The sequence below is a fragment of the Panthera leo genome, chromosome C1 (assembly GCF_018350215.1).
Source record: "Panthera leo isolate Ple1 chromosome C1, P.leo_Ple1_pat1.1, whole genome shotgun sequence".
NCBI classification, from domain to species: Eukaryota; Metazoa; Chordata; class Mammalia; order Carnivora; family Felidae; genus Panthera; species Panthera leo.
Window position 1 is genome coordinate 20,720,170 of NC_056686.1, and position 14,325 is coordinate 20,734,494.

Sequence of the window (14,325 nt, forward strand, 5' to 3'; positions counted from 1 at the left end):
AAAGATTTTAAGCCTCATTACAGTATAAAGGAAAATGATTATCATAGTTGGGTGGGGGGAAGCTATGTACTCCATATAGATGAATAGTTTTAACATAAAACAATCTCTTTGGGGTTCATTCTGGGCCTAAAGTTATTTATTCCGCTTTTAGATTCTCCAGGGAACCAAAATTCTCAATTGCAGTTCTCTCTGAAATTACCTTACAAGGTAAATGACACACAGTTTCCAGGTTTGTCAGAGGAAAGAAGGAAAATTCAAACTTGGCCTATGGTATTCATGAGGGATTTAAATTAGCAAAGAACAAATGTATTCATTTAAGGAAGACCTTATTTTATAGTAATTTTTTTGGTTAGAAATCTTGAGGGGGACTAGTTTTGCTTTTAATGGGAATTAAAGCCAAATTATTCAGGGTTAATGTGAAATTTCAAGTCCTTATTTATTTCCTTAGCGCCAGCAGAAACTTCAGAAAGAACGCCTCATGAATGACTTCTCTGCAGCCTTAAATAATTTCCAGGCTGTGCAGAGAAGGGTGTCTGAAAAAGAAAAGGAGAGTATTGCCAGAGCAAGAGCTGGATCTCGTCTCTCGGTAAGTTTATTCCCAAAAGAAGACCTCTGCAATTTCATGATGGTCTTTTCCATGTTGTTGGGTTTTTTTTTCCTCCTGACTCTGACCATTTTGACCATTAGCTTTTATTATCCCCATTCCCCCCCACACACACCTCAATGATAATAAACAGAGACATTAGCTGCTATGAAAATGCCAGATTGGTACAACCTATATACAAAATATGTATGCAGGGTGCCTGGCTGGCTCAGTCAGTAGAGCATGTGACTCTCAATCTCAGGGTCATAAGTTCAAGCCCCACGTTGGGTGAAGAGCCTACTTAAAATAAAAACTAAAATAAAATATGTATGCGTATGGTCAAAGACCAGAAAGGAATATGCACAAAGTTTTGAAAAAGTGACAGGTAGAATTGCATGCAATTTCTTTGTTATTATATTTGTCTTAAAGACTTAAAAAAAGAAAAAAATGAATCTATTTTCTAGAATACAGCAGGCGAGGTTATTTGGACTAGACCTCTCTTTGAAATGAACTAATACGAAATTTTATCAGAAGTATAAAAGAGTCATGAAAATATTAAGGTCAAAATCTAAGAGAAGGTGAGATCCATAGAGAGAAGTAAGCTGAGCACTGAAACTGCTTTTGCATGGAGTACATTTACGGACGACAAACTTGAACTTCAATTTTGATGTTTTTATGGCCTGAGGGGGAACAAAAGTCAAAACCCAGAGTACACACAAGGTGGGGAATCTAAAAGAAGGTGCTGCTCCAATTAAACTGGACCCTAAAAGGCCATATTCTTTTCGGGATGGGTATGCCAAAAGTAAGTCCTTCTTTCCCACAAAAAGATTGCATTAGCACTGAGCTGAGCAGGTGGTGGAGGACAGCAGGGGAGAGGGGACATTCAGACAATAAGTTGTAGCACAAAGGAACCTTGAAGCAAGTTTACTGCCCAAATTCATACTACATGAATGGCCCCAAAGCCTCAAGCTTCAAGTAGTTCTGCAATGGTAGAGTACGTAGGTGCCAGGCAGAAGCGAGTACACATCCTTTCTTGTTAGATAAGCCTAGCCCTGAAAGAATACCCTCAAACAATTTTTGTAGCATAATGATCAGCACTGGGTTAAAAATAACCAAGTACACAAAGAAGTAACTCTGAACAAGAACTAGTAGGAACAACAGTGAGGTGAAATAGACCTACAGAGACTTCATATATTAGAATTAGAAGATAACTGTAACTTACTGGGTTTAAAGAAATAAAAGAAAAAATTTTTAAGTCATTATTTTATTTTTTTTCTAATGTTTTTCTTTTTGAGAGAGAGACAGAGCACGAGTGTGGGAGGGGCAGAGAGAGAGGGAGACACAGATTCCGAAGCAGGTTCCAGGCTCTGAGCTGTCAACACAGAACCCAATGGCAGGGCTCGAACCCACAAACCGTGAGATCATGACCTGAGCCCAAGTCGGACACTTAACTGACTAAGACACCCAGGCGCCCCAAAGTAAAAGAATTTTGAAAACATCTACAGGAAGCAGGAAACTATACAAAACTTTGGCAAAGAGTCAGAATATTTTCTAGAATTGAAAAATATGGAAACTAAAAACTTGATTGATGATTTAACTAGAAAATAGAAGATATTTCCTATCTTTTTTTTTTTTTTTAATTTTTTTTTTAACGTTTATTCACATTTTGAGAGACAGAGTATGAGCAGGGCAGTGGGAGAGAGGGAGGGAGACACAGAATCCGAAGCAGGCTCCAGGCTCTGAGCTGTCAGCACAGCACAGATGCGGGGCTTGAACTCATGAACTGTGATCGTGACCTGAGCCGAAGTTGGACTCTCTACCAATTGAGTTACCCAGGTGCCCTGATATTTTCTATCTTACGATATTATGTATCAGCATGTAGGACGGGGTTAAGAAGTTAAATAGGAAGAAAGATTATGAGAAATGAGAATGAAGTGAAGGATCTAACCTAGTTTTAATTGGAGTTTCAGAATAAGAGCGGAGCAAACTTAGAACAGAGGTGATATTTGAAGAGATAATGGCTGGTGATATTTTAGAACTTATGAGAGGCACTAATCTTCAGTTTCAAAAAGGCAAACAAATCTCAAAACGAATAAATAAAAGACTTGCATGTAGATACATCAGAGAGAAACTTCAGAACTCCGAAGAAAAAGGAAAATTGTAAAAATAGCCAGGGAAACTATAGAATACCTTCAAAGATGCAGTAGTTGGATTGGCAGTTGATTTCTCAATATCAACAGTGGAAGCCAGTCAAGGACTGTCTTTAATGTCCTAAAGGACAATAACTGCCTACGTAGGATTCTAAACCCAGTGAAAATACATATCCAGAATGAGGGCTAATTAAAGACATTTTCAGTCAAAAGTGAGTTTACTCTCAGCACACCTTACTTAACATTCTAAAAAATGTACTTTAGGGAGAAGGACGGTGAGCTCAGATGGAAAGTCTGAAAAGCAGAAAGGAATGAAGAGCAAAGAAAGTGGTAAATATGTGAAAAGACAAACCACAAACAGAGAGAAGATATTACTATATGTATACCTGACAAAGGATTAGTAGTAACCAGAATATAGAAAGAATTCCCATGAATCAATATGAAAAAGATACAACCCAATAGAGCAGTGGTTTCTCAGACTTTTTGATCTCAGGACCCTATATTACACTTAAAATTATTAGGGACGCCAGAGAGCTTTTATTTGTATGAATGGTATCTACTGATAAATACTAGAAATTAAAACTGTGAAGTTTTAAAAATGTTTATTCATTTACAAATAATAAACCCATTACATATTAACATAAATATAAATTAGATTTTCATTAAAAATAACTGCTTTTGGATGTACTCTGGTACATCCAAATGTGTTGGTCTGTTTTGTATTTTGATTGGATCTTTTATCCACATATGATTTTTATATCATGTATTTATCATTTGGAAGATATTGATTCCCCAAGTTATGCAGGTCTTCCAAATGTTGATATACTTCAGTATACAATATCAAAAGGTAATATAGTTATCTTCAGTTTTATCAGAAAAATCTTTAAGAGACTTTGAGAGAGTTGTGAAACTCTTAAGTTCACAAGTGGTAGATACAAATTTTCCAGCATTCTGGTTTTTTTATTTGAAAGCTAGATTTTTTTCAAGTTTATTATTTATTTTGAGAGAGAGAGAGAGCGAGCGAGCATAAGTTGGGTAGGGCCAGAGAGAGGGAGAAAGAATTCCAAGCAGGCTCCTCCGCGCTATCAGCTCAGAGCCCGATCAGGGGCTGGAACTCACAAACTATGAGATCGTGACCTGAGCTGCGATCAAGAGTTGGATGCTTAACTGACTGAGCCACCCAGGTGCCCCTGGAAGCTAGATTTTTTATCACTGGCAACACACACTGTCCGTTGTTGTCCTTGAGGTGACAAGCTTACATTGTTTATCTTCAAGAACTTATCTGCCAGGGGCGCCTGGATGGCTCAGTTGGTTCAGCATCCAACTTCAGGTCAGGTCATGATCTCACAGTCTGGGAGTTCAAGCCCCGCATCGGGCTCTGTGCTGACAGCTCGGAGCCTGGAGCCTGCTTCGGATTCTGTGTCTCCCTTTCTCTAACCCTCCCCGCTCATGCTCTGTCTCTCTCTGTCTCAAAAGTAAATAAACATAAAAAAAGAAAAAAAGAACTTATCTGCCAAATACCCATGTGAATAACCATAGGTTGTTATACATATATCACACATACAGAAGTTTGTAATTATATATATAGACAAATTTTATTAAAAGTTTACACATTTTTTAAAGTTTGTAACAGTTTTATATATAAATTATATTAAATATGTAAAATGATGTCCCCTAAAAGGAAGTAGCTAGTTCAGCCAGCAGCTCAATTACACATGTGCTTTTCCTGGAGACAAGCATTGGATTTCTGTACAGCACAGAAGTGCTTTGTGTGTACTTCAGGTCTCATACGGAATGTTTTAAAGACCTGTATTGAGGTCTTGAGATATACTTAGTTTATAATTTTAATGGCTTCATTAAGGACGAACTGGCTTTTTTGTGTATAGTGATGAAGAATACAATAACAGTAGTGCAGTTTGGTGCCACTGCCTTGCATTCGCATTAAAATGCCAGCAGTTTTATCCACCATTGTTTTTGTTCCATGAGTGTAAACATCAACACAGTGAAAATGGCAAATAACATCTTAGTATTATTTTAAATAATGGTCAAATGGAGAGGTACTCAACTTCTTCAGTAGTTATGAAACTGCAAATTAAAACCACAATGAGGTACTATTTCATGTCCAAAAGTAGGGCAAAAATTTTAAGTTCTGTGAACACTGAGGGTAGTTGTTATAGATACGATACAACAGGAACATTCCTACCTGGCCAGTTATAGTCTGAAGTGAAGCAACCCCTGGAAAACACTTTGCCTGTAACTTCAGAACACATCAGTTCTATCCTAGAGAAAACTGTAAATTTGTATATCAGGATATATGTATTAGAATGTTCACAGCAGCATTTTTTGTAGCAGTCAAAAATTGGAAACCTCCGAATGTCCATCTGTTGTAGAACAGATAAATGCATTATGGTGTGTTCACATACTATAATATACAGCTAAGTAAGGAAATGCATGAACCACAGTTACATTCAGCATCAGGAATGGATCTGGCACAATCTGGTTGTGATCCAATCAAAGCATGAAAGAATACAAACAGTGTAACTCCATGTGAAGTTCAAAATCAGGTAAAATGATATTAAATACGGATTCATATCACTGTATTAAAAATACAAGAAAGTGATCACCATAAAGTCAGGGTAGTATTACTTTAAGGGCAAGGGAGGGGGTTTGTAATTGGAGAAGGGCACATAGGTAGGCTTGAGGACACTAGCAATGTTTTTGTTTCTTTCTTGATCTGGGGAAAGAATAAAAATTAAAACAACCAAAAAAACCTCACAGTGTTCCTCTGGATGGGTTGAATTTTGAAATTTTCTCCATTTTGTTTGCTCTTTTAATTATTGCTATTATAAAAAGGCAATTTTTCTAATTGGAATAGATTGCTCTTTTAAAATCTTTTCTTGTTTTTAATATATGCATTAGACAGATTTTTGAACTGAGTCTGCCACTTTAGTGCCTGATATGCCATAAATGTCCATTTAAAAAAATCTTCACATGTTGTGAAAGTTTGTTTCCTTGCAAGTTTTCAACTCTTTCCCTTATTCTGCCTCCATATAGATTGTAAAATAGTTTATCATGATTACTGTTTACTCCTCTCTCCTACCCATGTTCTCTCTGTCCTGTTCAGTAGGGGTGCCGTTCTGAGCCCAGATATGCTTTTAGCTACTTCACATCCATTTCCTAGTCGAGACAGATTGCCAGAGGCCTGTGTCATCTTACAGATCCTGTTGGAGCCAAGGAATGTTGCTTCTTTATACTGTAGCAAAAGGAAGCATTGTTTTGTGTGTCTGTGACGTGTTTCTGGATAACAGCAGCAATAATGCCATCTGCTTTCTAGGCGGAGGAGAGGCAAAGAGAGGAGCAGCTCGTCTCATTTGATGGGTAAGGAATTATCCATATAGCCTGCTGGCTGGTTGAGATGGGATTCTGTACGTTTTACTTACCTCTAATTTTAAAAAACAATACAGAAAAGAAGGAAAAATAAAGGGAGATGTGGGGTGAGTAACTTATAATCCACCAAATAAAGTTAAAAAGTCAAAACCGTGGGCTTTTCTAAGATCTTTGAATTAGGGAAGGAATAATTTCAAGGTGAATAAAAAAGCCAAAGGAATCCCTGATGTCTTTGTGTTGGGAAGAGAGCTTGGCTCCCTAGGAGTAAGTATTAACACATGAATCTACAGATTAGGATTTTACCTCTTATTCAGATTTAAGTTTTTCAAAGTTCTTGGGTCTCTGTTTACCCATCTCTAAAACGGAAGCAACTCATTCTTTTAGGAGCAGTACAAGAAAAAAAGCAAACAATTTGCACCTGAAAGACATCTTCTTTTTTCACTTCTCCAAACTGAATTAACCAATTGCATAGAAATGTATTTGTGGTATTCAGAACTTAAAATGCTTTATCATAGGTACGTATCTGTCTTTCCTCACTACACTGTGAGCACCTCAAAGGTGTGCCTGGTGGGATCTATTTTATTCAGTTTTGTATCTCTAGCACATGGAGGAAACCCTTTAAATACTGTGGAGATGATGTCTGATTTATGTCGACCATTGGGAAAATGCTTAATACTGGATTTCCAAAGTGTTTTATGTCTAACATAATATGTAGTGTGCCTTTTTTCTAAATATGGTACCTGAAAAGAAGAGTTAAAACATTTCACTAGCTTTTTATTTTAGTTTTCTTTTGAGAGGCATTTAACCCAAAGCATAACCTCAAGGAATTTTCTGAAAACCAGAGGATGTGATTCTGTTAGACAAATTGGAAAAGCACTGACAGATCGCTTAGCCTGCTCTCCTCCACCCATTTAGTACCCGGGAGACCAACACAGCTTGCACTTTGAGAGGGGATGGGCCAGTATGCTTCATTGACTTCAAGTCTCTGTCTGCTTTCCTTGTCTAGTAAGCCCTGGCAAGATTGCAGAACGTGTGCCCCCAGCTGGAAAACAGCAAGGAGTCCCATCCCTTATAATCCTGCTTCATCTCTGTTTTGCCCATGGGAGCTGAGACTTTGTTTTCTTGGTGTTATCAGCTCTTCGCCTCCAGATAGGAAGAACATGGCCCTCAAGGACTTTGTATTGATACCAGAGGCATTTGAGCCCTAGTAGTGTCCTTGGATAGGCTCTGCTGGTAGTCGAGATGTTGTAGGCGTCTCGTGTACACCTTAGAGAGGAGGAATCAACTAATGTGCTTGTCTCCTTGCAGCCATGAGGAGTGGAACCAGATGCAGAGCCAGGAGGATGAGGTGGCCATCACTGAACAGGATCTGGAACTTATTAAAGAGAGAGAAACAGCAATTCGGCAGCTGGAGGTGAGAGCCAGGTTGTGTTGTTTGTTTGACTCCGTGTATCTGCACTCTAACCCACCTGGATTTTCCCTCAGTGATTATGAAAAAGCATGAAATGAGTCCTTATGTGATTTGTATATTATATCTCAGTGTAATCATGGCGAATTTGAACTACTCTTACGACAGTACCGGCTACGGTGCCCAAAAAGACTCAAATTCTTTCTTCAATTACCATATCGTACATGGTGTCCACGAGAACGACAGAACAAGGCATGAAGAACAGAGCAAGGCAAACACATATTTTATTGCTCGTTAATACTTTGCCTCTAGACCTCTATGTCAACTTCTAGATCAGGTAGGAGTCTATGGAGAGAGCCCCTTTGCTTAATCTGAGTACCTCAGAATAAAGGCAGACCAAAAAGTTTGCTTAATTTTTGTGCCTCCCAAAGTCCAGTCCCAGGTTGTGGATATAGTTCAGTGCAGAGAAACAGGAACAGTTTTTGAGGTGGGGGTTGCGGGAAAGGTCTTGAGGCCTTTCTTACCTGATTTTCAGGTTAACCTTAACTTATGTAGTGACCAGCATATTCTTTTTTTTTTTTTATGTTTATTTATTTTTGAGAGAGAGAGAGAGAGCATGAGCACACACAAGTGGGGGAAGGGCAGAGAGAAAGGGAGAACCAGTGTGGGGTTCGAACTCACAAACTGGGAGATCATGACCAGAGCCAAAGTCGGATGCTCAACCAACTGAGCCACCCACAGCAACCCCATGACCAGTATATTCTTAAACTTAAGGAGTTTTCTCCTCCACACAGCTAGAAGACTGCCATCCCTGGGGGCAGTGGGGAGAGGGGGGCTGTAGAGAGGAGAAACTTGGAGTGCCTCTATGACCTTCAGCTGTGGCAGTGGCTCTGAACTCTGTACCTTAGTGTCACTTGGAGATTTTTTTTCCAAATGCTCAGCTGTCCTCCCTTACCCACCAACTATTATTTTCAATTTTGTGAAATTCCTATTTTTTGTATGTTAAAAATGGGCAGATAGCCACAAGAGGCCCTGGGCATGGATTTTTCTTTTTTTTTTTTTTTTTTTTACAAACCTACCAGGTGATTATAATGGACATTCAGGGTAGAGACTCACTGCCCTAGAGACCATTGGTGTTTGTGTTTATTTTTTTTTAGTGTTTATTTATTTTTGAGAGAGAAAGCATGAGCAGGGAAAGGGCAGAGAGAGAGAGAAAAAGAGGATCCGAAGCAGACTCTGGGCTGACAGCGGAGAACCCAATGTGGGGCACGAACTCACAAACTGAGAGATCATGACCTGACCCAAAATTGGACACCCAACCAGGCACTCCTGTGTTTTATATATATATATATATATATATATATATATATTTAAATTATATATATATATTTAAAATAAATATATATATATTTTAAATATATATGTATATTTAATATATATATTTATATATATATTTAAAATAAAAATACATGTGTATATATATATATATTAAATATTTATTTATTTTTGAGAGAGAGACAGAGTATAAGTGGGGGAGGGGCAGAGAGAGAGGAAAACACAGGATCTAAAGCAGGCTCCAGGCTCTGAGCTGTCAGCACAAAGCCTGACATGGGGCTTGAACTCATGAATGGTGAGATTGTGGCCTGAACCGAAGTTGGAAGCTTAAGTGACTGAGCCACACACACACACACGTATATAATTTTTACTAATTTTTATTTGTAATTTTTTTCACTTTTTTATTTTCTTTTTTAATTTTTTTTTAAGTGTCTGTGTTGAGATGGAACAATTCATCCTCAACTGTGATGATTTTATTGTCTTCAAAGATGTCTTATTTTTTCTCTTTTTCACCTACTGCAACTAATCATCAACTTGGTTCTCTGACATTAGAAATACTGTTCTAGCAGAGAGTCGAGTGAGACATGCAGCTAAGGAAAGCAGTGTAAGGTGGTGGATGTCAGGAGCATAGTGGGCACTTGACAGATTCAGCAACATTACGTCCAGATGCCTTAACTGGGGCTGGATTTTCCTCTCCAGTCATTTCCTACATCTACTGTACAAACCCTATTCTTTTTTCTTTTTTTAAGTTTATTTATTTATTTTGAGAGAGAGCGTGCACGCATGCGCGCGCGCACACACACACACGCACGCACACAAGTGGGGGAGGGGCAGAGAGAGAGGGGGAGAGAGAGAATCCCAAGCAGGCTCTGCACCATCAGCGCTGAGCCCAATGCAGGACTCAAACCCTCAAACCGTGAGATTGTGACCTGAGCCGAAGTTGGACACTTAACGGGCTGAACCACCAGGTGCCCCACAAACCCTATTCTAATGGAGAAACAACACAGTGTTGTGTCTCCTCGACTCTCACACTGCACTTCTAACATTTCTGGCCACCAAACGTGGGCTTCATCCACATGAAGCAATTCTGTAACACCAGCTGGGTGTTTTACAATTTAACCCAATTCTGACACTATCTACCTGGAGTTAGCATCAGATCCCACAGGTTAAGGGCTCAGTCCCACAAGACTGCATCCTCTCCACAGCTTGGGAAGCCAGTTGTAAGTCTAGGTTGTTACCTGTGCTTCTGACAGGCTGTCAATTGGAGGTTCTCATGGCCTTGGCTTTGATTAATTTGCTAGAGCAGCTTAGAGCTTAGGAAAACAGTAGGTTACTGCTTTATCATAAAAGGTTACAGCTCAGGAGCAGCCAGATGAAGAGATACACAGGGGAATGGGTGTGGAGCTTCCATGCCATCTCCACGTGCACCACTCTCCCAGGACCTCTGTGCTCACCAACCCAGCAGTGTTCTCAGTCCTGCCGTTTAGTATTTTTGTGGAGGCTTCGTTATGTAGGCATGGTTGATTAAATCATTGGCTATTGGTGGTTGAGTCAACCTCCAGCCCCTCTGATGAGAAGATTGGTTCCCCTGGCAACCAGCCCCCATCCTGAGGGGCTTTCCAAAAGCCTTGTTCTTTTTTTTTTTTTTAATTTTTTTTTTTTTAACGTTTATTTATTTTTGAGACAGACAGAGACAGAGCATGAACGAGGAGAGTCAGAGAGAGAGAGGGAGACACAGAATCCGAAGCAGGCTCCAGGCTCTGAGTTGTCAGCACAGAGCCCGACGCGGGGCTCGAACTCACGGACCGCGAGATCATGACCTGAGCCGAAGTCGGCCGCCTAACCGACTGAGCCACCCAGGCGCCCCCAAAAGCCTTGTTCTTAACATAAGCTCAGGTGTGGTTGAAAGTGGTTTCTTATGAATAATGAGAGATAATTTTATCTCTCTTATCACTCAGGAAATTTCAAGGGTTTTAACAGCTCTGCTCCAGGAACAGGATGAAGACTAAATATATACTTCTTATTATAAATCACAATTGCATACCTGTGTTGTAACCAAACTGGGCTCTTTGCTCTTTAACTCTGTTAACTTTTTGTTTATATGGCTTCTCTTTTGCTTTAAGGTACAACTCAAGTCCTACTTCTTCTGCAAGCCTTTCTCTACACTCCTTACTGTACTATTTACTAATCACTTCCTATATAATGACTTATAAAGAAAAGTACTGATCCCACCCCCTTCCATCCCACCCCAGTAGCTAGTCAGTCTTTCTGTATCTACAGCAACTAGCAGACTGTGCCAACTACAGTAGACTCTTAGCAAGTAATTGAGGTTTTGAGGTGCTGGTAAGAACTAGTCTTGCTAAGCTATGATTAGGAAGTCATGGCTTTCAAGGCATTGTTTTTTATCGTGCCATTCCGAGAAGCAGTATATTGCAATTGAAAGAGCCTGGACTTGGGGCACCTGGATGGCTCAGTCAGGTAGGCGTCCGACTCTTGATCTCAGCTTAGGTCTTGATCTCAGAGTCATGAGTTCGAGCCTCGTGATAGGCTCCATGCTGGGCTCCCCGGAGCCTACTTATAAGGAAAAAAAAAAAAAGAGCGTAGGCTGTAGAGATATTCTGGCCCCAACACTTAGTTTCCTCACTGACCAGCTTTGTGACCAGTTATATAACCTCTCTGAGCCTTATTATCCTCAGAGATACTTGACTTCATACAGTTACTGAATAGTTAATGTAAATATCATAGAGGCATAGTAACATAATAAAAATATCATGAACTTTTCGTTCTCAGCTCTGCCACTAGCTATCTTTGAGACCTCGGGACAAGTCATAAACCTCTCTGAGCCCCAGTTTTCTGTACAATGGGGATAATATATGTTTCATTTTGTTGTCATGGGTACCAACTAAGTAATGATTAATAATAGCTAACACTTATGAAATGCTTATCACACAGTTCTGAGAACTTTATATCAATTTATTTAGTACTTCTGTGCGTTAGTATGAGATGGGTACCGTCATTATCCACATTTTAGAGAGACTGGCCCAAGATGGTACAAGACTGTGGAGGATTAACTTCACACAGCAAGACTGTGGGTCCTCTCTAGCTGACATTCAGACTCTAAGAGTCTGTGCTGAATTATCTACCAGGTATAGTTCTTGGCACATAGTAGGCATTTAGTAAATGTTAATTAACATTATTTTCATTTTCAGTTTGTGGAGAAAGCATGATTTATGAGCCTTAGAAACACGTGTTATGTTTATAGCCAAAATTTTAGCTAAGTAGAGGAACTGAATTGTCTAACATGTTGCCTAATATTAATTATTTTTTGTGTTCCTTAGGCTGACATTTTGGATGTCAATCAGATATTTAAAGATTTGGCCATGATGATCCATGATCAGGGTGATCTAATTGGTATGTATCATTGATTCCTTTACCATAAGGTGAGTTAATAGTAGTATTTGTGTATGAGGAAGTCAGTAAGATGTGTCTTAGGAATTTAGGAATGCCATTTTAAAATTATTAAATTTGGGGCACCTGGGTGGCTCAGTCGGTTGGGCATCCGACTTCAGCTCAGGTCATGATCTCATGGTTCACGAGTTTGAGCTCCTCATTGGGCTCTGTGCTGACAGCTCAGAGCCTGGAGCCTGCTTCAGATTCTGTGTCTCCCTCTCTTTCTCTGCCCCTCCCCTGCTCGCACTCTGTCTCTGTCTCTCAAAAATGAATAAATGTTTAAAAATTTTTTTTCAATAAGTAAAAATTAAAATTATTAAATTCATTTTCTTAGCCCTTCTCTTATAGTGTCAAATGTAGATGCAAAAGTGAGACCCCCGTGAGTACTCAGCTCAACTTGCCGGAGCCTCTTTTTATTTTTATTTATTTATTTATTTTTTAATGTTTATTTATTTTTGAGCGAGAGAGAGACAGAATGTGATCAGGAGAGGAGCAGAGAGAGAAGGAGACACAGAATCCGAAACAGGCTCCAGGCTCTGAGCTGTCAGCACAGAGCCCGACTCGGGGCTCGAACTCACAAACCGTGAGATCATGACCTGAGCCAAAGCCGGACGCTCAACCGACTGAGCCACCCAGACGCCCCTCCATAGCCTCTTTTTAAGTCTTTGGCTGTTTAGGAAAATAGCTGTTGGCTTCCCAGCTTTTATCTCCAGAAACTTGCACAATTTTGGGATTAGTAACTCTTTTTTTAAGCTTTTTTATTTGGAAATAATTTCAAGTTTAGAAAAGTTGCAAAAATAAAAATACTACAGGAACTCTTTTGTAACCTTTACCCGGATTTACCTCTTATTAACGTTCTACCCCATTTGCTTTATATTTGCTCTAAGTCTTTCTCTCTAAATATATATGTGTATACACGATTTTTTCTGAAGCATTTGTGGGTCAGTTGCATACTTCATAACCCTTTACCACAAAAAGAGTTCACTATTTATTTCCAAAGAATAGAGCTATTCTCTTACCCAGTTAGTAACTTTTGATTTCATGGCTGGATAGCTGGATAGATGGTGGTCAAACCAGAACCCACAATATCAGGAGTGTGTTTAATTTGCCATCTTGAAACATCGAGTGTGGTAAAAACATCCACTGCCCTTCTTTTTCTTTGCAGACAGCATAGAAGCCAATGTGGAAAGCTCAGAGGTACATGTAGAAAGAGCCACTGATCAGTTACAGCGAGCTGCCTACTATCAGGTAAAAGCAGGTACCAAAGAAAGTCACTGTGCTGCAGATTTATGGGCCATCACGGCTCATTGACACGTTCAGAACAGCTGCAGCCTTTTGCCTGTTAGGCTTGAGCTGGAGGCAAGTGGTCATAATTGCTGTCCCAGTTCCGTTTTTAGTATTTTCCTCCACAGCGAAATCTACAAAAAGACATCAAACCTTGAATAAACTTACACAGGAGCTTCACTGCTACGAGGCTAACCCCATAAGGTAGCATGATACCTAAATCTGGCATAGGGCTTATTTTATATTATGAGCAGCTAAAATTTGTTTCGATTAGTATAGTAATAGGTACAAAGTAGGACTTTGCAGATACTTTATGTTGACTATTGCTACAGAGGATGGACATAAAATCAATTCCAGCTGCTATTTGTGAATCATTAGGGGTTTATCATTTGGGGGTTCTTTTTCTATGAATAAGTAGAAGTTAATTGTTGTACTTTGTATGAAGTGATTCTCTTTTACATATTAGCTGAAACTCCGGATTTGTGACATTTATCTGGATCTTTGTCTCAAACACGCTGAAGGAGCTACTGTTCATTTCCTCTGTTTGGTGCTATATCGCTTTCTAGAAATAGACGGCATTTCAGCCATTTTCCATGTTCCTGGGTTATATTTTACCCAGAAATGTTCTTAAAGAAATCTGTATTTAATAATAGTGTTTCCTTTTAAAAACTGAGTGATGGCAACTTTAGTGTCAAACAGTAAAGGAATTATGAAGTAAATTACACACA

At 39.3% G+C, this 14,325-nt stretch overlaps 1 protein-coding gene across 1 annotated transcript in view; it reads left to right on the top strand.

Moving 5' to 3' along the window:
• Positions 1–14,325, top strand: part of STX12 (syntaxin 12) — a 42,065-nt gene that overhangs the window by 25,705 nt on the left and 2,035 nt on the right. The window contains exons 4-8 of the mRNA XM_042950782.1: positions 449–586; positions 6,068–6,111; positions 7,429–7,534; positions 12,202–12,274; positions 13,479–13,561. Coding sequence (XP_042806716.1) covers positions 449–586; positions 6,068–6,111; positions 7,429–7,534; positions 12,202–12,274; positions 13,479–13,561 — 444 coding nt within the window. The remainder of the gene's footprint in view (positions 1–448; positions 587–6,067; positions 6,112–7,428; positions 7,535–12,201; positions 12,275–13,478; positions 13,562–14,325) is intronic.